The 22850-nt window shown below is 43.8% G+C and overlaps 2 protein-coding genes across 3 annotated transcripts in view; one reads left to right on the top strand and one right to left on the bottom strand.

The window, feature by feature from the left end:
- Nucleotides 1-1357: 1357 nt before the first annotated feature.
- glrx (glutaredoxin (thioltransferase)) lies at nt 1358-12786 on the top strand. The gene is made up of 3 exons (XM_083771608.1): nt 1358-1763; nt 2778-2919; nt 12519-12786. The coding sequence occupies exons 1-2, from the start codon at nt 1557-1559 to the stop codon at nt 2889-2891; spliced, it is 321 nt and encodes a 106-aa protein (XP_083627734.1). The 5' UTR covers nt 1358-1556; the 3' UTR covers nt 2892-2919; nt 12519-12786.
- Nucleotides 12635-22850, bottom strand: part of rhobtb3 (Rho related BTB domain containing 3) — a gene marked incomplete at its 3' end in the record, with an annotated part of 47554 nt that continues 37338 nt past the window's right edge. The window contains exons 11-13 of one of the 2 annotated variants that reach the window (XM_083771601.1): nt 20064-20230; nt 16650-16746; nt 12635-12756 (exon numbers count right to left, since the gene is read on the bottom strand). In XM_083771601.1, coding sequence (XP_083627727.1) covers nt 12635-12756; nt 16650-16746; nt 20064-20230 — 386 coding nt within the window. Of the gene's footprint in view, nt 12757-12795; nt 13949-16649; nt 16747-20063; nt 20231-22850 lie in introns of those variants that run through there. The other variant, XR_014569655.1, reaches the window with a different exon arrangement.

Here is a 22850-nt window from a genome sequence, read left to right on the forward strand (position 1 = left end):
CACGATTGCAACCCATTCTTTCCACCCTGTGTCAATTATCTAATGTAATCCTGGGTGCTACACTTCCTCTGCCAACCTGGGGGGGGGGGGCAGCGGACTGACATCATGCTTCCTCATATGCATGAGGAGTCCAAGCTGCTTCTTTTCACCTGACAGGGGGGAATTTCACCGGCATACCCTCTATCAGGCTCCCGGGGGAGGTAGTTTTAGAGACCAGGATTACTGCATGTTTTTTGTGAGGGTACCTACCCTAGGGAACACGGGGAGAACATGCAAACTCCACACAGAAAGGCCCTTTCGCCAACCCCGCCTCGAGTATGGGCATGATGACGCGGAGGAGAGAACACGCCTCCAGCGCCCACAGCGTCCCCAGCGGGAATCGCACCCAGGACCTTCTAGCTGTGAGGCGACAGCACTACCGACCACCGTGCCACGATTGATTGATCGATTGATTGATTGATTGATTGAAAATTGTATTAACAGTTTGTAGAATGGGTGCAGTTCTACTAAATTACAGGTCAATACAAAATATGCGGATAAAAAAGAGGATAGAACCAGAAAAAGCACTTTAACACTTCCATTCCATTTTGAATTCATCAGAACATTTAAAGACATACAGATACACTTCTATGCAAGAAGAAAATTAAGGAAAGCATATTAGAAAATAATTTCCATCTCAAAGCCCTCCAGATCAGTGGTTGAAGGTTCTCTAGTGTAGTCTGGGGACACCGATCCTTGAGCGGTTCCAGGGGGTCCCCAACCTCGCGTCACCAGGCTTTCCGACTATTAGGAAACTATTAGGAAATAGGCTAAATAAGCGATCTATGTTTGATCTATCTTTTCCCTTTTTACCTCCTTTATGATGATTTCCTGTTCTTTGGCTATATATAAGTGTATATTTGTACGTCTCTAAATGTTATGATGAATTGAACAAGGTGGACCCTCTTGTAAACAAGTGTAGTGCTTTATTGGGTCGTCCCACTCACTGTTAACAGTCTTTGTATTGAGTTGTGCTTGAAATGTACTGCAATTCTGCAAACTACTGAGATTGATTCAATCAATCAATCAATCAATCAATCAGTCAATCAAAGCTTGTAAATTGAGCTATTTTGGAATATTTCTAAAACATCAATATTGTAGTAAGGGCATAAAATATTTTCAGATTGAGGTCCGCCGCGGGCAAATCCATGTCCCTGACTTGAAAATGCTTGTAGAAGAAAGTAAGAAACTGTTACTGGGAAGGAAAAAAATGCATCTCAAAGGCTTTAATATGCTAATGATTATCCTCCAAATTCGTACTATTGCTTTAAGAAGGAGGAGGGTCTCCCCAAAAAGAACTCCTCCTTTTCATTGAATAACAAACAAACACTACGCGGAAGCCATTGAATCTCCCCTCTTCCCTTTTATCACAAATAACTCATCATTTCAAAGCCTTTTGTCTTCGACTTTATTATTGCACTAATCAGCTCGACACAAACCTCGTGTCCCGTTTGATCATCATCCATCCATTCATCATAATATTACTACCAGCAATAACTAAAAAAAACAACAACACAATGGCCCAGGAATTTGTGGAGACCAAACTGCGAGGGGACAAGGTGGTGATGTTCATGAAGCCAACGTGCTCCTACTGCGTGATGGCCAAAGATGTGCTGTCCAAGTACAAGTTCAAGCCTGGACACTACGAGTGCATAGACATCAGCGGCCGCGTGGACGCGGGACACATGCAGGACTACTTCATGGAGATCACTGGAGCCCGGACGGTAAGAGAACACACACACACACACACACACACACACACACACAGTCTGAGTGCCTGACTGATACAGACAGCCTCACAGTGTACTGACTGTCTGACACACTGTTGTTGTTGTCGGTTGGAAAACTTGCATGTCCAAAAAACTGTATTGCTAAAAAAATGAATGATGAAATAGTGAAAATAATAGCCGATCGATCTACAAGCTCACATCTCGTCTCAGCGTCACATGTTGTCAGCTTGCAGAACGGCTATTTCCCCCCACGACCTTTGTGTGACACTTGTATGATGTTGATGATGAGGCAGCGGGCATTCATAACATAACATTAAACGTTTAGATAATTAATGTATTAATAGATAGGCCTACATGATTTTTTGCCTGACAGCGACGCTAATAGTACAGTAAGTTTACTTACTGTAGCTGTGCTGCCTGAAGACCGGCTTTATATACTTTCACTTTCAGAGTGTAACAGATCGATCTGTCATTTGGCCAACTGTCTCATCACTGATTGATATAAATTGCACATATGCACACTTCAACAACACATTGGTGCCTGTCCTTGAATGAACCTTTTTTGGCAGCAGTGAATAATTTATGATCCACTTATACAGAATAAGGTAGTGTTATCTCTAGTCTGTGTTGCTGGTTACTGGCCAGGTCTTGGGAAGTCTGTGAATTTAGGGCTGCAAAATTCAATTGGAATTGATCAATTTAATTTATTTATTTGATTATTGAAAATGAGGCCTATAGCATCAAAATTAGTTTACATTTACTTTATACTTTATACTTCCTCAGAGGAAAGGTTTGGTATCCCCTGTTTGTTTTTAGTCTCGCCAGTCGCTACGAGTTGGAATACCAAACAATTAAAAAAACAATTCCAAGAAGTATTTGAAGAAACGTGTTTTGGGAATTTTGGGTGACTACAACATGACGTAAGTTACCATCCGCTCCCGACCGGATCATAAACCCGCGAAAAAGAATGCTTCCCAGGCTAATGTCCATACTGCTGTGGTGTTGCAGGTGCCCAGGGTGTTCATTGGGGAGGAGTGTATTGGAGGCGGCAGCGACGTAGCAGAGCTGGATGACAGTGGGAAGCTACAGGGCATGCTGCAGTCCATCGGAGCGCTGCAGTGAGTGACCACCTCCACCACATGGCTCACAGGTACACAAATGACCGATTTATTATACCCCATCGCGTCCCATGCTAGCCCAGAGCCATCTAATAGAACAGTTACGATATTGAGGGGGCAGAAACCGAGCACTCGAGCGCTGTTCATGCAGCCTGAAATGGGGACAAGCTGGAGTTTAAAATACATTGTTATCAACGAGGACGGCGCAAATAAGAGCAATTTTAGGCATGTGTGCAACATGACAACCGTTTTAAAGTATTGTACAGTGACAACTAAAGTCTCTGTAATGTTTATGTTGTACGATTACTACAAAACAATCTAAAATAAAGGGATTTAAGATCATTAAAGATGGGCTGTTGCCTGGGTCCAATGCATTTCTCCCTACTTCCGGTCCAGGACCTATTTGTTGTCCCCATTCTCAATAGAGACTGGCCCCATGAAGTGAACAGAGTTTTCGTAACTCTGTCTTACTCTATGGCTGTGATGCTGCCCAACCGTCGCATGCTGACGAGAACTCATCTTCAAGCTGACAGTGTACACGTTGTCAGCTAGAAGATGAGTTCTCGGCAAGAGACACCGGGCGTGTACACTATGGAGAAGTACCACTTTATATTATCATCCATAATCTTGGGGGAACATTAGCCCCAAATTGCAGATCTGCAAGCTTGTAGATTGGGTATTTGTGTGAGTACAGAACCACACATGTTGCCTATCCCCCTATAACACACACTCACACACACACACACACACACACACACACACACACACACACACACACACACACACACACACACACACACACACACACACACACACACACACACACACTCACTGTTCTTTTGGTTTGAAGGTTGGTCAGACTCCGAAGCTTTAGGTGGCAGACCTGAGAAGACTCGAGGGCTGCACTCACTCACTGTCTTCTTTCCAACCTCCCGAGTGCAAATCCCGGGCAAGGCAAGGTTCTTGTGTCAAAAAATGCTTCTTGTTTCGCAACAAGGAGGTGAGAATAAGGGCAAACGTAGCATAGCAGAGACCCAGAACAACAGGAAAGTATGTCTGCCTGCCACGCCCACAGGTGCAATGAATTTGCTCTTATGTAACATTGCGTTTCACTCAGGGCTGTGATCTGGTCTAGAGCCCACCTAGTCTCTGATCCACCTACTGTATCTGGTCATTTTGTATACACACACACTTTTCTGAGGGTTAGGGTTATTCTGATTAACCCATTCTGACCTGAGATCAGATTCATACGAGGTTTCCGCCGGACACACACTGGTCTGATTAACCCATTCTGACCTGAGATCAGATTCTAAAAATGTCAGTCGTTCTTCGATTTTTTTCAAAAATAGCAGACCTACAAGTTCGTATCGCGCCACTCGGTGGCGCGATATGAGCTTGTAGATCTGCTATTTTTAAATAGCTAAAGCATAACATGATGCCGACACCAAAATGGGTGCCCGGTCAGAATGGGTTAACCGTGTAACCCTACAAAGTATAATAGAATAGCTATCATTAAAAACATTTGTAGAAAATAGCAGATCTACAAACTGATAACGCAGCACATTGCAACACATTGTCAGCTTGTAGATCTGCTATTTTCACAATAAAAACAAAACCATGGCAAAAGTGGTGGCACGGTGGCGCAGTCGTCTCACAGCTACAAGGTCCTGGGTTCGATTCCACTGGGGACGCTGTGGGTGCTGGGGGGCGTGATCGCTCCTCTGCGTACCCTAGGTGGGGTTGGCGAAAGGGCCTTTCTGTGTGGAGTTTGCATGTTCTCCCCGTGTCACCTAGGGTAGGTAGCGGTACCCTCACAAAAAACATGCAGTAATCCTGGTCTCTATACTGCCTCCCCCTGGCCAGCCAGGGCGTCTGATGGAGGGGAAAGGAACTGGTTGGAGTAACGTGTTCCTTCCACATGCTACGTCCAACCGGGGAAACTCCCCCCTGTCAGGTGAAAAGAAGCAGCTTGGACTCCTCATGCATATAAGGAAGCATGAGGTCAGTCTGTTGCTCTCCCCAGGTTGGCAGAGGAAGTGTTAGATAATTGACACTGGGTGAAAAAATGGGTTGCAAAATCATGTGATTAAAAAACAACTGAGGCAAAAGTTATAAATGATACAATAGTGATTTTGAAGTCCTATCGCCCAGCCCTAGATCACAGTATCCAGCCCTCGCCTCATCACCAGAGATTTAGAACAACAGGTGTGCATTGTTGAGCCACATGGCTCATTATCAGATGACCTTAGTGTCCCAAAAATGCAATGTTATCGTTGTACAATGAATAGTTCAGACGTTATGTGGGTCAATTTGTTCATAATTAGAGTCGTTTTGATACCGATACCAGCGTCGGAAATGACTCGGATACAGCCTAAAATGCTGGATCGGGTTACTGTATCTGGGAATTCAGGGAGTGTACAGTATGCACCGATCCAATATCACATATTAATTACATAATGTGGTTTATACGACACAGGCAAACAACATGCACAATGCTAGTGGAGAATGTAACGTCAGAGCTAGCAAAATGTCAGCAATTTGGCAATATATCTCATTGGAAAATTCCACCAATCAAATGGTGATGTGTGCAAGAAGAGTGTTCCGTTTTTGAGGGGTGGAAATCGTTTTGCCAATTGTATTTGCTCTTGTTTTACACAGTGCCTAACCCACAGTCTTTTGAGTGTATACAAAGTTGTTGAGGGGAAAATAAATAACAAAATGTAATAACTTTGATCATTTAACATGAATATTCCCTCGCCCTAGCCTGGCACAAAATATTTTCAGTTGGGGTCCAAATATGTGGCCAAATTTGACTGAGGGACTGCCATTGGATTATTTGTTTTAATTTTCGTTTTTTCATGTCATATGAAAACAGGGAATCATAGCTTCAAATTGATATTGGTTGTTCAGTTTGACCCACCAGTTTTGGAGATGTGGCTTATAGAGTAATGTCTTGCACAAAACAGTGAGTTGAGAAAACAAGCTTGAAAGGTTCACACCTGTGGACTCTATAACATTACACCTAGCTACATGTTTAAGCATTTATTTCATATTTACATTTCAGCTCTAATATTTATTTCAGACATGCTCTAGTATGTGAAGAGTCTGCCTGTGCTAAGTAAAAATATAAATACTGCAATGTATATACTCTGTTACAAATAGAAGTCCCGTATTAACCCTTTCTGAACGGGAACCCATTTTGTGTTAGCATCATGTCGTGCTTTAGCTATTGAAAAATAGCAGATCTACAAGCTCCGAGTGGCGCAATCGTATGAATCTGATCTCAGGTCAGAATGGGTTAAAATGTACTTGATTAAATCAGAATCAAAATATATGATGCATGTTCTCCCCGTGTCCCCTAGGATACCAGTAATCCTGGTCTGTATACTGCCTCCCCCTGGTCAGCAGTAATTGCAGTGGAGAAAAAGTACAATATTTCTCTCTGAGATATAGTGAGGTAGAAGTAAAGGTATTGAAAATGTAACTGCTGAACAAAGAAAAAAAAAAACTAAAAATTGTACTTAAGTACGTACTGTACGTTAAGTACCAGATGGTTAGACACAGCAGACAAAGTGCCACTACTACCAAAGCACAAACAGTGGCCTGCTGTCAGCAATGTTAAACAGCCCACCAGAGTGGCATGAGGCAAAGCAGAGAGAGCCCGTACGTACGGTACTAATTAGGGAAATGCTGTTGTAAAGCAGAGACAGTCTGGTCAGCTCCTGATTTATGCTCTGTCGCACGGCGACGGGACACCCCAAATGCAGCAGAGCAGCTGGCGCGTCGTGAGCATGTAGCGGTGTTGATTTCGTCGACTAATAGTACTATGACGCCGACTACATTTATTTTCACTGACGACAAACTACATAGAAACTAAGCCATGATGACTAAAACTATGTCTAACTAGAAAAAGTGCCCTTCTGGGCACAGGTCTCCACCAGGATAGGAATGTAGGACATTGCAGCTTGCCTTCATCTGGTGGTTGGATAAAAGGGCAACAAAGGTAAACTAGGGAGTTGGCATACAAAGTTATCCACAGATCCGTGCAGTTAGAGGTAAAAACACTTTTCGGCCAGTTATAGCGCCACCTTGAGGCTGAGTTGAAATTGTTCATGTGGCATTTCTTCCTCGGCCTAGTGGGAATGTGCGTGCACAATTTCACGGAAATCACGCGATGTGTTCATGATTTGCAGCATTTTGTTTGAAACTGAGCACTCCTGTGAACTTTGGAAGCCAATCTTAACCAATCAGGATGGAGTCTGAGAAATCTGAAAGACCCGTTTCGTTGAATGGCTCTAGAGAGACTGTGTACCAATTTGCGCGATGTTTGGACAAAATCTGTAGGTGTACTGTGCAAAAACTTGTTTTGCACAAAGCGGCCTCCTGGTGGCGCTATAACAGGCCGTTCTGGAAAGTTTGGGGCAGAGGTTCATCGTTGGCATCCAGGGAGTGTGTGTGCAAAATTTGGCATCGACCGGGTTAACGGTGGCCGAGATTAGCTGCTCACGGACACACACACGGACGGACACACGGACGGACGGACGGAGTGCAAAACATACTCTCCCCCATGCCTTCGGCCTGGTGGAGACAAATATACTGTCAATTTTGTCAACAAATGAAAACTAGACTAAAATGTTGATAACAGGACGAGTGGAGATATCCGGTATGAGTAAAAGACACAAGTCATTTTGCACTTGGTTGCATGCTGAAAATATCCGATCTACAAGCTCACAACGCATCGCAGTGCGACGCGTTGTGAGCTTGTAGATTGACTATTTTCAGCAAGTGTAAAATCGGCCATTACGACGGCATCAAGGCCCACCAAAATACATTTTAGTCGACTAAAACGGGAGGCATACTATGATCCGACGGAGCATTGCAATGGTCCGAGGTGCGCTGGGGGTCGGGAGAGGGTTGGGGTTAGGTTTAGGTGTCTGCCCCGGGGGAGGTTAGGGTTAGGGTGAGGGTTTGAGGTAGGTTGTCGATCGGACCAATGCTCCGTCGGATCAAAGTATAGTAACCGACTAAAAACTAGACCAACACTAAAACATTCCGGGTGTCTAAAATGTGACTAAAACGAAATGAGAATTATTCGAAAGACTATGACTATAAAACTAAAATCTAAATTTGCTGTCAAAAACAACACTGGTGTAGGTTGTCTGTTTTCCGTACACAACCCAAGTATGACTCGGGGCGGAGGAGTTGAAAAGCAGACGAGGGGAACGGGGGAATGGTTGGCTCTCAGACAGAGGACACCAAGGCAAGTGGTGGAGTACTGCATAAATAAGTTAACTGTAAGCCCTCCTCGTCAACGCATTAATTAATAAAGTAGGAAATTAAGTGTCTGTTGGGATGCTGAGCATAGTGGAAAAAAGACAGGAATACATTTATGCGGTATGGCTGTCACAGAGATAGAAAAACCACAGATTAAAATATGCACTCCCACACGCACGCACACACACACACACACACACACACACACTTGTATTACTATACTTGTGAGGTTGTTTTAACCATAAAACAAACTATTATCAAACCAGGAAATTGGTCCTCCTCACTCGTCACAATGTCCATTTCTGAAAGTCTGCAGGTTTCCCCTTCACAAATATAGTGGTACACGTACACACACGCATGCGCACAGAGAGTGCAGAGTCAGACAACCGTTGAGTACTAAAGTAAGTCAGAGCATTCTTTCTAAAACATCTCTTTATTGAGGGGCCGGCGGTCATATTAATAAACTACGGTACCCACAGTTTGTACAGTAATAATGTCACTACTGGCCCAGTGGGCTCTTGTGGAGCCGTTTCACTGTCCCCACACGGAGTCACCTCAATGTCCTCAAACACAGCATGTCGTGTGGATGCAGGTCTGGCCTGGGCAACACTTTGTTTCAATGGTCCTGTGTCAGCTGTTATTTACCCGTTTGCTTTGTATAGGATCAATATATATATATATTATATTTACATTTTACCCTGCTTTTGCACACACGGTCCTATGATTAGTCCATAACGGCAGAATAGTGATGCTAGTTAATACACCAGTGGTTCTCAACCTGTGGGCCGTGAAGATATTGCAAGTGGGCCCCCCGAATAATTGGCAAAACACACAAGATTTTAATCATAATATAGCATTCATATGAAAGAAAACGTTAGAAAAATGTCATGGTAGTTTTCCTTTAAAGGTCTAGTGAAATGAAAAATATGTTTTTCACACGTTTTTAGAGCCTAACAATAGATGCCAAAATAATGGAAAATGTGTTGCATTTGTTTAGTACTTTTATATCAAAGGTCCCTAAAAAGCTTCCTGTGAACGAAAACGTGCTGCGAAATGACATACTGTACATACGCTCTGATTGGTTCAGAAACATACAGGCTTCGGTTTCAGACTGGAAAAGCCATTGCAGTACGACTTTTAACACCTTGCCAGCTTTTATTGTGATTGTTGTTGCTTCCATTGATTACATTACATTTAATGTGCTCTGAAAATGGAGGCGGCTAATCAGCTGGCATGCTGCCAAGTGGTCAGATGGGTGGGCCAAGTGGTCAGATGGGTGGGCCGCATACGCTTTTAAGATTTTCAAGTGGGCCCTGATCCGGACAAAGGTTGAGAACCTGACTAACTATGCTTCGCCATCATCATTTTTCGACCGCGGTCGAGATCATGGATTTCACAATGTCACGCCAGACTTTCCAGTCCTTCATTGCCATCCCCATAGTTCCTGCTAACTGATGCATGTGTCCCTAGCGATGATGACATCAGGGAACGACAGCTTTTCTATCTCTGGTCTGCTTTGAGGCAGGATACCAGAGAAGAAGGGAAGATATAACCTCATTGTCAGCTCTGTAGCAGTGGCCGGCAAACTGTGTTCTTCTGGATCGGACCAGTGAAGAAACACGGGGAAGGTTGCCATATATAAGATTAGTCGATGGGTGGCTCTTCCAAGAGAGATGTTAGAAGCCCCATTAGAAGGCGGGTTTAAGTGCCATCCAACCGTTTCTCTGAATTTCTTTGAAAGTGTTCCATGTCTCAGAGCCATAGAGTAGAATCGGCTCGACGGTCGTCCCAAATACTTTTTACTTTGAACATCTTACTAAGCTGGGATGACCAGATCTTATGCTTCGCCATACTAAGTTGTCATGTCCCGAAAATAGCCGATCTTGTAGATCTTCTATTTCCAGTCTGGTATGACGATGCTGTACGAGTGTAACATGAAGCTGGACTGGGGGGCAAACACATCAAGTTCAGGATTTAATATTTGACAAGATAATGTAGATTATTGTGGTACAGCAGCACACCATTTTCACTACGGTGTAAAACTAAATCGTTGCAGTCGGTCAGAAACCTTGTATCCCCATATTTCCATTTTTTTTTAATGTTTTTATTATTATGTTTAAAAAATGAATGCCCTACTGCGCACAAAAGTAGTGGAAATAGTTGATCTACAAGCTCGCAAGAGAGCTTGTAGATCTACTTTCATTATATGTTTTTAAACGCTTAAACCTAAAGCCCGTCTGTATTCTGGTGAAAACCTTTGCCGAAAATGGCAGATCTATTTTCAGTGAAAGCTGAAACAACAAACAGAAAATACACTAGCATAGAGCCCTGAGGGACTCCAGTCAACCATACAGGGTTTAAGTGGTTAAAATAATAACGTAATAAAGGGAAAGGTTTTGGACATACAAGGTTTACACCCCGACATTAACAAAATATTATGCACCACTTGATCCTCTCCTAAATCAGTGTGGGCCTCTGACCACACCTCTTATTATAATACTGTACACACCCTAAAGTACCGTAAAACATTAATGTAAACACATGTTCATACAAAAATAACCGTATAAATTCTCAAGACATTAAATTTGGTGTCGAGTAAATCTCTCAAAACGTGTTGCCCAGGCATAAGTCAAAGTCACCCAATTACACGTCATGACATCTCAAAAAAAGCACAGTGATTGAAATATTATTGTCAAATATTACGTCTCAAAAGATGATTTCTGTGTAAATAGCAGTGAAATAGACGACAGTAAAACAAAGTGTTGCCCAGTGGCCACTATGTCCAAACATGAAAATACCGGTACCACATTTATGTACAGGACACTTTACAAAAATAGTCAATGCACCATTAAATCATACATCTTATGATAAAAAAGAAAGAAAACAAGAGAGAAACAAACCAGAGGTGTTGCGGTTTTAAATTGACCAGCTGCTCATGGTACAAATTAGATCTTAAATGGCATGTGTGAGCTTCTGAAGGCTTTTATTTTTGCAAACTGGTGATGAGGGCTGTGGGTCAAATAAAATGTAAGACTTGAAGTTGAACTTACAGACTATAGCTTAAGCAAAATGTAAAATCATAATTGCCCCTGTAGCTTCAATATAAGAAGCACACCATTCTTTTTATTTCAATATAATGTGTTAACCGAAGAATTTAATCAAAAGCTACTTCCCAGAATTAAATTAAATTGAGACAGACTGGTCCGAAACAGACATTTTCACACGGTCATAAATCAATCATGACCATTGAACCTGGCCCCCATAGACATTATTTATTTAGGATTATAGATCTGAAATTATCTAATTTACGCAACACAGCTGATCCTGATCATACACTACATTGACTTTGTCATATTGCATAATGAAAATGAGCTTTACTGTGCTCCCAGTAGCGTCAACCAGTTAGGTGAGCCTTGAATGCTACTGTATGTACAGTATGCAGGTAAATAATTACCACTCCAATGCAGATTGAGCCCCAGTAAAAGTTAAAGGCTCAAACTATAGTGTTAGTTCAGTTTAAGAAATGTCATGTCTTTTAGAACTAGACTGTAACATATCTCGCGTGTTAATTTAACTCTCAAGTGTAAAACGGACCCTTACTGGACCATTAACAGAGTCAAATGAACACTTTTGTAACGGTACAGCGTAATGGGACGTGTTATGCAATGGTCTGATGCTGCAGTTATGCGTCCAACAGTAAGATGCACAGATGTCCTCTTGACTCGACCGTTTTCATTCAGTTTGATACAACTCTTCTGGTTCGGTTCGGGTTGGTGTCATCATTGCATTATTGAAGTGTGAGTCAGTTTTGAAGAATATAATTCAGTATATAATATACTTTTAATATTTGATTAATCCTCCATGTTGTATGAACAGTGTTGTCGATCTGTAATCATCGTTTTTGCGTCTACAGTTAGAAACATAAATCCTCTCCGGTTGAAGCCGCCACCGCCCCGGTATCCAGCTAGTTTTTGTATGTTTTCCATTGAGAGGGGGTTTCATGGGGGGGGGGGGGGGGGGGGCATCGTTGACCGTTGCTTCCTGCCATGCATCCCTGGAAGCTTAAAGACACAGAGCTTCAATATTATTGCCTGTTTCACACTCCGGTGCACTAGTGACGTCGCGCGGAGAGAAAAAAAAGCCGACCGACGAGGTCGCCCGTTTCCGTTGCGCGACTACAACATCACACAACGGAGTAGGAATCGGCCTATAATCCTCCAGAGTTCCACAGGTCATGGCTTCCATGTCGGGGGAGGGGTGGGGGGGGGGGAGTCCACACCCCGCTCACACGGCAGTCTGTAACATGGCTTTCTCCTGTCTCCTCCCCCTTCCTCCTCCTCCCGTCATCATGGTGCAGCCCCTCCCCGCCGGCGCTCTGTGCCATCCTCCCCCCTCCCCCCACCCCTCCTCATCCTCCTCCCCCCGCTGTCCTCCTCCTCCTCCTCCTCTGCAGGGCGTGGCATCCGGGCTTTGTCACATGACCATGCAGCGAGACTTGTTGCGTAGTTTGCGCCGGCGCTGCTGGTAGTCGCTGAGCTCCTGCAGGTAGCCCCTGGATGGCCAGCGAAGTCTCTCCACCTGCTCACGCTCCTCCTCTGGAACGCACACACACACGCATGCACACACACACACACACACACACACACACACACACACACACACACACACACACACACACGCACACGGATGATTAAAAGGTAAGGGTAAGTGATGTTTTCACGTTAAAGTAAGTGTTAACCATTCACTATATTCTAAACATTGCTATGCAGTGTGTTTGTTCAGTAACAGGAGGCTTCCTATCTCTGAAGTGATTTAGTAAACGGATGGAAGAAATGCATGTTTCGGGTTGGGATACAAGTTTTATCCAATCAGGAAGAGAGAATTCCTACAGGCTAAACAAGCAGGCAAACCTTTTACCTGGAACACTATTGAAATTCAAAGCTGATGAACGGGTACTCTCTCCTGATTGATTGGCTGAAATTGTCAACCCACCTGAAAAATGTATCCGTTTACTAAGGAGCTGGAGACGAGGAGACCCCCTCTACTCTACAGTAGAGCAATGATCATTATCACAGAATATAGAGCTTTAACTTTGTCACAAAATAACCTTTAGCTTTAACCAAAACTATCACTTACCCTAACCTTTCATAATTACAAATGGATGATTAATGCTATGTCACGTCGTTAGGGTGGCTAAGCTATGCCAGTGTGAGCCGGCTCTCATCGACCGACCAATGTCAGATAGATTGATTGAGTCGGTGGAACTGCTTTACATTCACGACCCGACCCGTCCACGAACACAACAATCCGTTAATATTGGAGAAAATCCCCGGTCTTAATTTAACTCTTGAGTGTCTACAAATGGAAAACGGAGTTAAATTAACACTGACTATTTTTACTTTTTCAGCAAGGTGAATAGCTTAATGTTACTTTTATTACGCTTAAAGGCTGATTTATTTCTGTCGTACTGTTGTGCAACAAAACGGCACAGACGCATGACAGATGTCATTTAAATGTTTTTTTGGCCCGAAGCCAAACGTTAGCCTTAAGAAGAAGAACCCGAGGTGATTTGCTACTTAAGTTAAGACCCTACTACACTTATGCCCTTAAGTAAACCGTCCACTTAACCACATAAACACGTCTCTTTGTATAATGATTAATGATGGCAATAAAACATGCTAAATGCTACAGTGCTAACCAGAGCTGTGTGCTTATTAATCTGTTTCAGTCTTATTTACTCGTGTCATTGACGATGTGCATGTGCTATATCTTGACATGGGCCGCTACACGTGCGCGCTACGGCTATAACAGCTGAATTAAGGTCAGTCAGTGTGCAGCTAAGACTAACAGCTGAAATAAGGCCAGTCAGTGTGCAGCTAAGACTCTATAACAGCTGAAATAAGGCCAGTCAGTGTGCAGCTAAGACTCTATAACAGCTGAAATAAGGCCAGTCAGTGTGCAGCTAAGACTCTATAACAGCTGAAATAAGGCCAGTCAGTGTGCAGCTAAGACTCTAACAGCTGAAATAAGGCCAGTCAGTGTGCAGCTAAGACTAACAGCTGAAATAAGGCCAGTCAGTGTGCAGCTAAGACTCTATAACAGCTGAAATAAGGCCAGTCAGTGTGCAGCTAAGACTCTATAACAGCTGAAATAAGGCCAGTCAGTGTGCAGCTAAGACTCTATAACAGCTGAAATAAGGCCAGTCAGTGTGCAGCTAAGACTCTAACAGCTGAAATAAGGCCAGTCAGTGTGCAGCTAAGACTCTTCAAACATACATTTACAAGGAAGCAGCTCGAGTCCCATGCTGGAGAGACCTGTGTGTGTGTGTGTGTGTGTGTGTGTGTGTGTTGCGGTTGGGCATAAACTCTGTATGTCCATTTTCCATCTTTCAAATTTGTATGTTCCACCCCCACGAGTGCCCCGCTATGAGCTTGTAGATCTTCCTCTTTTTTTTATCGTGAAAATGTGGTGCAAATCTTTACATTTATATTCTTTCACAGCAAACTTTTCTTAAAGCAAATATTTGTTGTTCCAGGGACTACCCGGAACAACACATTTTCTGATGGGGGTCGTCGGCCAAATACAGATAATTCTGACATGAAATAGGATACGTTTGGATATAGGCACACTGAGCGCACTGCCAATACAAACTAATAGGCGAGTGCGTTCCCAGTGCGCATTTACGAACGCACACATAGTATGAGAACGTATGATATAGAAACATTCATGATTTAGAAGACATTTTGGGGCGCTGGCTCAGGGGTAGAGTAAGGTTGCCAGTTCGAACCCGGGCTCCCCCAGAGTTACTGTCGAAGTGTCCTTGAGCAAGACTCTGAACCCCTAATTGCTCCCGATGTGCTAGTTGGTGCCTTGCATGGTTTCCGCTGCCATCGGTTTATGAATGTGTGTGTGAATGGGTGAATGTAATGCACAATCTCTGTAAAGCGCCTTGGATAAAGGCGCTATATAAATGCACCATTTACCATTTATATAAAAATGCTATATAAATGCACCATTTAATACTGTATTATGAAGTGGAGTGTTGAGGTGTACAGCAAAAGGGCCATTCACTGCGAGCACGACGATAACGATGACCATAAATATGTCGTTTAAAAGAAAATCGTTCTAACTCCTACGAATGGCAGGCAGCGTCCCAAACCACGACTATAATAACGACACCAATAGCCGTGGGCGATTATAAACCTTGATGGCCATTCAAAATCCATCAGGAGGACACCTGGAAGGCTGCCGTTCCACTCGTGGAAAGTAGCTAATTTATTTTATTAAGTACTGTACTTAGGAAGAATTTTGTGGTACTTTTACTTTACTTGAATATTAACAATTTTCAATACTTTTTACTTCTACGCCACTACAGATAGACAGATAGATAGATAGAGATAGAGTTTTTATTAAAGTGTCCTACATCATAAGATGCCCAGCCCGCACAGGCTTTCAAGACACTCACAACATTTTACATATACAATGATACCATAAACAAAATACATAGTTAGTTATGGATGGATACGTCGTTCTCCAACGTAACTGCCATGCCTTCTCTATACATTTTCCTAAATCAAAAACTTCATTGCTGAACAACCAATTTAACATGAAACATTCAGACATCCAAAACAAATATGTTGTTCCAGGGACCCCCCAGAAGCAAAGAATTGAGTTAAAACGTTCACTCTGAAGGAATATTGCACCACTCAGTTCACACGGGTGTGATTAAAAAAAAAAACTGCAGACCTACAAGCTCACCGAGTGCCACGCTATGAGCTTGTAGATCTGCTATTTTTCAATAGCTGAAGTATAACATAATGACTTAAAACACCAAGAGGGGTTCCCGCCCCAAAATGGGTTAATAATCAGTGAGAGTATTCATAAGTCTTAGTCTATGGTGACTGAAACGCAGTGCAAAACACACACAGGGTGTCTCAGGTCCTCATATTGCAGCATTAAGAAATGCAGTGCAAAACACAGCAAGGTCCCAACAGGGTGCCACAGTCTCAGGTCCTTAGCGGAAACGCAGTGCAAAACACAGCAGGGTCCCAACAGGGTGTCTCAGGTCCTCGTATTGCAGCATTTAGCAATCGTTTCTCTTATTCTTTCTGTTTATTATGTGTAACACATTCATTATTCCGTATTTATCCAACTTAAAGAAAAAAGAATAAAGATGGTAATGAGCGGGCTATCCGTGTGACACCTCATTAGCCGTGAGGTCTGCGTGGCACACACACACACACACACACACAGAGAGTCCTAGCTCAGCACTCCCAAACTTCTTAATGATGTGTTTTTAAACTGCAGCAGAGCCTGCAGGCACTCTCACTTAAATACATTTCAAAAGGAAATCTGCAGACTTCCCCATGAATACAAAAAAAAAGAGAAAGAAATAAGAGCTGAGCAGTTTAAATTGAGCTATTGATGCAGTTAAGTTCAATGCTTATGGGTCATTCAACCTGTTAAAGGATGTTTGAACGGCACTGACCTGAGAGTTCCATGAAGTCCGGTTTGTGACTAAATATCAGGTAGTTGTTGGCGATGAAGTGGAGCAGCCAGACGTACAGCTGCTCTGCGTTGTGGCACTGTGAAGAGATTTACACACAATGAAGTGGAGCAGCCAGACAATGACATACAGCTGCTCTGTGTTGTGGTACTGTGAAGAGATTTAAACAGTGAAGTGGAGCAGCCAGACATACAGTACAGCTGCTCTGCGTTGTGGCACTGTGAAGAGATTTACACACAGGGAAGTGGAGCAGACATACAGTACAGCTGCTCTGCGTTGTGGCACTGTGAAGAGATTTACACACAGGGAAGTGGAGCAGACATACAGTACAGCTGCTCTGCGTTGTGGCACTGTGAAGAGATTTACACACAGGGAAGTGGAGCAGACATACAGTACAGCTGCTCTGCGTTGTGGCACTGTGAAGAGATTTACACACAGGGCAGATATACTATGATACATCGTCAACTGGCAACCCGGCCAGGGGCCACAACATGCGGCCCCCACCTTCACTTAACGCGGCCCTCAGAATATTGATATATATATTTTTTTCCAGCTGGCACAATCAAACATGTAACATGTAACAGATCATTTCTTAGCAGCATTTAGTGTGGCTACCGCTGTGGGACAGAAACTGTTACTGAGTCTGCTGGTCCCTGACTTGAGCACTCTGTACCGTCTACCTGACTGCAACAGTGAGTGACCGGGGTGAGAAGTGTCCTTCATAATGTTCTGTGTTTTTTTGAGACAGCGGGATCTGTGTAGGTTCTCCAATGTGGGAAGAGGGCAGCCAACAATCCATTGTGCCGTCCGTGTTAATGACCCTCTGGAGCTTTTTCCTTCTGGGGCCTGGCTACTGTACAGCTGGTGTACCACACGCATATGCAGTATGTTAGAATGCTATGGCGCACCGATAAAAGGACACCAGCAGTCTCTGTGTGATGTTATTCCCCCTGAGCACCCTCAGGAAGTAAAGTCTCTGCTGGGCCTTCTTCAGCAGCTCAGAGGTGTTCACATTCCAAGTCAAGTCCTCCTCGATGTGGACTCCCAGAAAGCGGAAGGAGGACACCCTCTCCACACAGTCCCCATGTATGATTAATACATGGGGTCTTAGATGTGTTCAAGAGCAGGTTGTTTTCTCTGCACCAGTCAGTCAACTGCACCACCTCATCCCTGTAGGCTGACTCATCCCCCTTGGAGATGAGCCCTACTACTGTGGTGTCATCTGCACACTTCACCATGGTGTTGCTGCGGTGGGCGGGGGTGCATTTGTGTGTGTAGAGAGGGTGTAGAGCAGCGGGCTCAGTACACAGCCCTGTGGGGAGCCGGTACTGAGGTTGAGGCTGTAGTGCAGCGGGCTCAGTACACAGCCCTGTGGGGAGCCGGTACTGAGGTTGAGGCTGTAGTGCAGCGGGCTCAGTGCACAGCCCTGTGGGGAGCCGGTACTGAGGTTGAGGCTGTAGTGCAGCGGGCTCAGTGCACAGCCCTGTGGGGAGCCGGTACTGAGGTAGAGGCTGTAGTGCAGCGGGCTCAGTACACAGCCCTGTGGGGAGCCGGTACTGAGGTAGAGGCTGTAGTGCAGCGGGCTCAGTGCACAGCCCTGTGGGGAGCCGGTACTGAGGTTGAGGCTGTAGAGCAGCAGGCTCAGTACACAGCCCTGTGGGGAGCCGGTACTGAGGTTGAGGCTGTAGAGCAGCGGGCTCAGTGCACAGCCCTGTGGGGAGCCGGTACTGAGGTTGAGGCTGTAGAGCAGCGGGCTCAGTACACAGCCCTGTGGGGAGCCGGTACTGGTGCTGAGGGAAGTGGATGTGTGATCGCCCACTCTCACCCTCTGGCTGCGACCAGACAAAAAGCCCTTAATCCACATGCAGGTGTTGTGTGGAAACTTAACATAAAGTGAACATAACTATAACTAAATATTACTATCTATGACTAAATGAAATTTAAATAAAATTTTACTTTTCAGGATTCCAATTAAAGAATGTCGATAAATAATTCAGGATTTCAATTCAAATATAGCGAAAATAGCTGATCTTGAAGCTCAAAACTGCGACGCAGTGACTCATTTTGAGCTTATAGATCGGCCATTTTTACTACGACAGTAATATGCAATGTGGCCCTCTGGAGTAAGTGTGGAAATGTAGTGCCCCTCTCCATCGTCAAAGTTGCCCAACCCTGAAATATATCACCAGTGGTGGAAAAAGTACTCACATTCTTCACTTGAGTAAAAGTATCAAATTTGCAAAAAAAAAGTCAGAAATTCCAAATTTACTTAAATTGGTTTCTTCCCAAACTGAACATGTATTTTCTGTTTGCTAAAGAGCTGGAGAGATGGGGATTGGGGAGGCCCCATGTTACTGAATAGGTGAGTCAATATAGGGTTTAACCCCAAAATGGACTCACCTAGAACAAACACTCTAGCAAACGATTACTACAGGAATAAGGGCCGGCGCCACTGGCATAAGCAGTCTATGTGGTTGCTTATTTAGGGCCACAACCACCACCTCTCATTATCAATTTCATGCAATTTAGCGCAAAGCTGATGTTTTTTCTATGCCAAGTCAAATAACACCAGATGGTGATAACCAGGCATTATGTATAGTATATGCCTTATTTTATGTATGCCTTAGGCTTTATGTACATTGTACAGTATGCATTATGTATGTAGGTTAAAGTCTGTTTAACCTTGCTAAAGGTGACGGAAATCCATGCAGATGTTGAGCCCTCAGCGTCTTCTACCAGCCGCCATACAGTACCTCCAGTGCCTTTAATGTATAATCCATAGTATGGACTGAAGAAGTACAATTCTTTCATGAGGTGAAAATACTGGAGTACTTCCTTTACTTAAAAATACTAGTATTAAAAAGTACAGTTTCTTTTTTAATATCAACACATTTCTGTATTGTTTTCACAATGCGTTTACAGAACCTCAGAACAGAACTATACACAAAGCCTATAAAACCCCCTACTCCTGGGTGAAGTCACCTGCAGGAGCCTGCTGTCATAGTCACGGAGGAAATTGTTCCAGCTAATTGAGAAACCTGTGACCATTCCCACCTCAACAGGTCGCACTTCTTCAGAAAGCTTGGCCCTTCTTTCTTCCTGTGACATCTATCTCCTGTTCACAGTCATCTCTGGTGGTTTCCAATGTGTCTGCTCTAACACCTTCCTGGCACCAGCCAGATGGAACTACAGTAGCTCTGCTCAAGCAGGGTTGAGGAGATAGATAACTTAGGCAAGTACTGTAAATTGTAGCCTGGCTAATAAGCCAGACCGAATCAGTGTTGTGTGATATTAGTCTGGCTTATTAGCCAGCCTATGTAAATTGGGCATCACCCTGTACATTTTCTGAAGAAACATGAATCAGGCATTATCTCCCCCTCTCTCTCTCTTACTGACCTTGGCTCTGCGAAGCAGCCGGACCACACTGATGGCGGTGGACGCCAGCTCTCTGCTGGGCATGCTCTGGAGGTACGCGCACACGCACACCTCGCACAGGTGCTGCAGCCGTTTCACCTGGTACATCTCTGCACAGACCAACACCGCCATCGCCTGGAGCACACTGGCTAGACACACACACACACACACAAACACACATGTATACAGTGGTGGAAAAAGTACTCGCGTTCTTTGCTTAAGTAAAAGTATCGATACTGCAATGTAGTAGAAGAGTTCCAAAATGTACTTGAGTAAAGGTACAAAAGTATTGGCTTCAAAATGTACTTAAAGTGCCAAAAGTAAGAGCACTCATTGTGCAGAATGCCCCATTTGAAGTTTTCAAATATATAATGTATAATATATAATATATGTATAAAAATCTTTTGAAAATAGCTGATCTACAAGCTCACAATGCATCGCGAGGTGACGGCTATTCGGCCCGAAATTTATATAAGGCTGAAGTGGTTCATGTATGTTTTGTCATAATAATAGTCAAAAGCTAAAGTTTTCAAATAAATGTAATGGAGTAAAAGTACAATATAGTAGAGTAAAGTAAAAGTATTGGAAATTGGAAATACAAAATACAAATACCGCAAAGTTGTACTTAAGTAAATGGACTTAGTCACTTTCCACCACTGCACACATAGTTAGATGTGTGCAGTAGATAGGTGTGTGTGTGTGTGTGTGTGTGTCCACCACCACCTGTAAGGGTCACTTTGGTTTAGAACTATCAATTATTTATAGACCACCCACTCTCACTCCTGTGAGAGCTTAGGGACTTATCACATGCACATGTAAGTCTGTGATGCTAAACCATACATTAAAAATGCACACTTTGCTTAAGCCATTGGGGACCGTGCACAAGCTGGCTATATGTGTTGTCTACTGTCACAGAGCCTAACTAACTACTAACTATATGTGTTGTCTACTGTCACACAGCCAAACTAACCACTTTCAACCTGGTATCCCTCATTATAGGCAACGATTTCGGAACATATCATACTAAAGAGCATATGATGTGTGTTGTTGTTGTGGTGAGCTTGTAGATCAACCATTTGAGAAAATATTTGAATGGGGTTTAAGCTTAGAGTATATATTAATATGAGGCGATTTCACTCCTCCTTCCGGGTAGGAACAGAGTGCATTCTGTGATGGATTCGGCCCAAACACATGAACGCGCTGCCCTTGACTATCATTCATCGTTCACATGTGAAACAGCGTTCACATGTCCTCAATGATATATTATAGTCAACGGACCAGCGTGTGTGTTTGGGCCAGTGCTGCAATACCAAATCTGGCCACTATGTCCATTTCGCCTCAGGGTTTCCTCCGGGTGCCGTCTCTATTAATATATACTCTAAGGGTTTCAGTTGTTAAACAGTCACCTTAATAGACACCTACCCACAATGCCTTTCAGCCATATCAGTTATATCACATTATAATGTAGACTCCAGTTACTGTACCACAGTTTAGCCACTGTCCCCATTCCCCATCAGCTGTCAGTCATAATGCATACTCTGAACAACACTGCAGGACACTGACAGTGTCCATGCTGTCACTCAGTTATATCACACGACGGGGTGGTGGAGAAGATGAAGGTGCGTAAACCGAGGAAGCTGTCAGAACCTGCCCCCATCTGGGACAACACGTCCCAGACTCTTCTCCCTTCTGGCTCAAAAAACTAACTCCCCGTTGCAATTAGAACTGTGCAGACTCACTCCCAATCTTAATCTGAAGCAGACTTAGCACACTTGCCCAAGGCTTGACGACCTTGCAGGCTTATGCAAAGGATAAAATGTAAGTTTGACAGCATGTCATGTGAACAGATCGTTAAGGTTTAGCAGGAGGGGTTAATGGTATTACATCTTCCCCTTGTGAACAACCAATAGACCGAGACAGGTCTTTGTGCCTTTGATGTATGTTTTGTACGAGGCCCTCGAAGGCCGTTCGGCTGGTTCAATAGAGACGACATGCTCGGAAAACAACACTTGCGGTGCCTATCTCGAGTATTGATGGTGTTGCGTTGAATGTGATGTCTTTCTAAATGCTGCTGCTGTCACTATAGTACTGTTTCCCTCCTTTTCCCCTGTAATCTGTATCTTACTGCTGAGCTGCTGTCTCTGGAGACTGAATTTCCCTCACGCCGGGATCAGTGAATTATCTTGTCTTCTACGTGCAGCTCAGATATGACATGAAGGCTGCACCCTGATCCTAGTGAAGATCACAGATCAAAGGAGTGCTCGCTTAGCCTGCCGGGGCCAGACTCATAGCGAGGATTCACTGACGCTGAGTCTGGCCCCGTCAGGCTAGCGCTCGCTACCATCCTGCATATTATCGCCGCTGTAGGGTGGAAACCTCATGTGCTGTGTTCCATTGGATAGTTATATAATATTTAGTCACAAAGCTTGTTTCAATGGTCAAATATTTACAAAACCTATACAGACATACTTAACCACTTTCACTCATTTCGTTTAGCAAAAACAGCAGATTTACAAGCTTGCTTATCAGCAAGTGGAAGGAGGAGCTGCTCGTGCTGGAATATCCTTGCGTGACCTTGAGATTCCAAGCCCTTATGTAACAGTGCAGCTGCGGAGCTGCAGAGACTCTGGAGTTTGTTTGCTGCCTTTATTTTATTTTCCTGGTCTTTTTAGAAGCCAGGAATGGAGCTCTACTACATTTCTGAACACAAGCAATATTGTGCAACCAGCCCACGTCCCACGTGCAGTACGCATGAACAGAACTCTCACT

This window comes from Protomyctophum parallelum (assembly GCF_964188405.1).
Source record: "Protomyctophum parallelum genome assembly, chromosome: 8".
Lineage (NCBI taxonomy): Eukaryota > Metazoa > Chordata > Actinopteri > Myctophiformes > Myctophidae > Protomyctophum > Protomyctophum parallelum.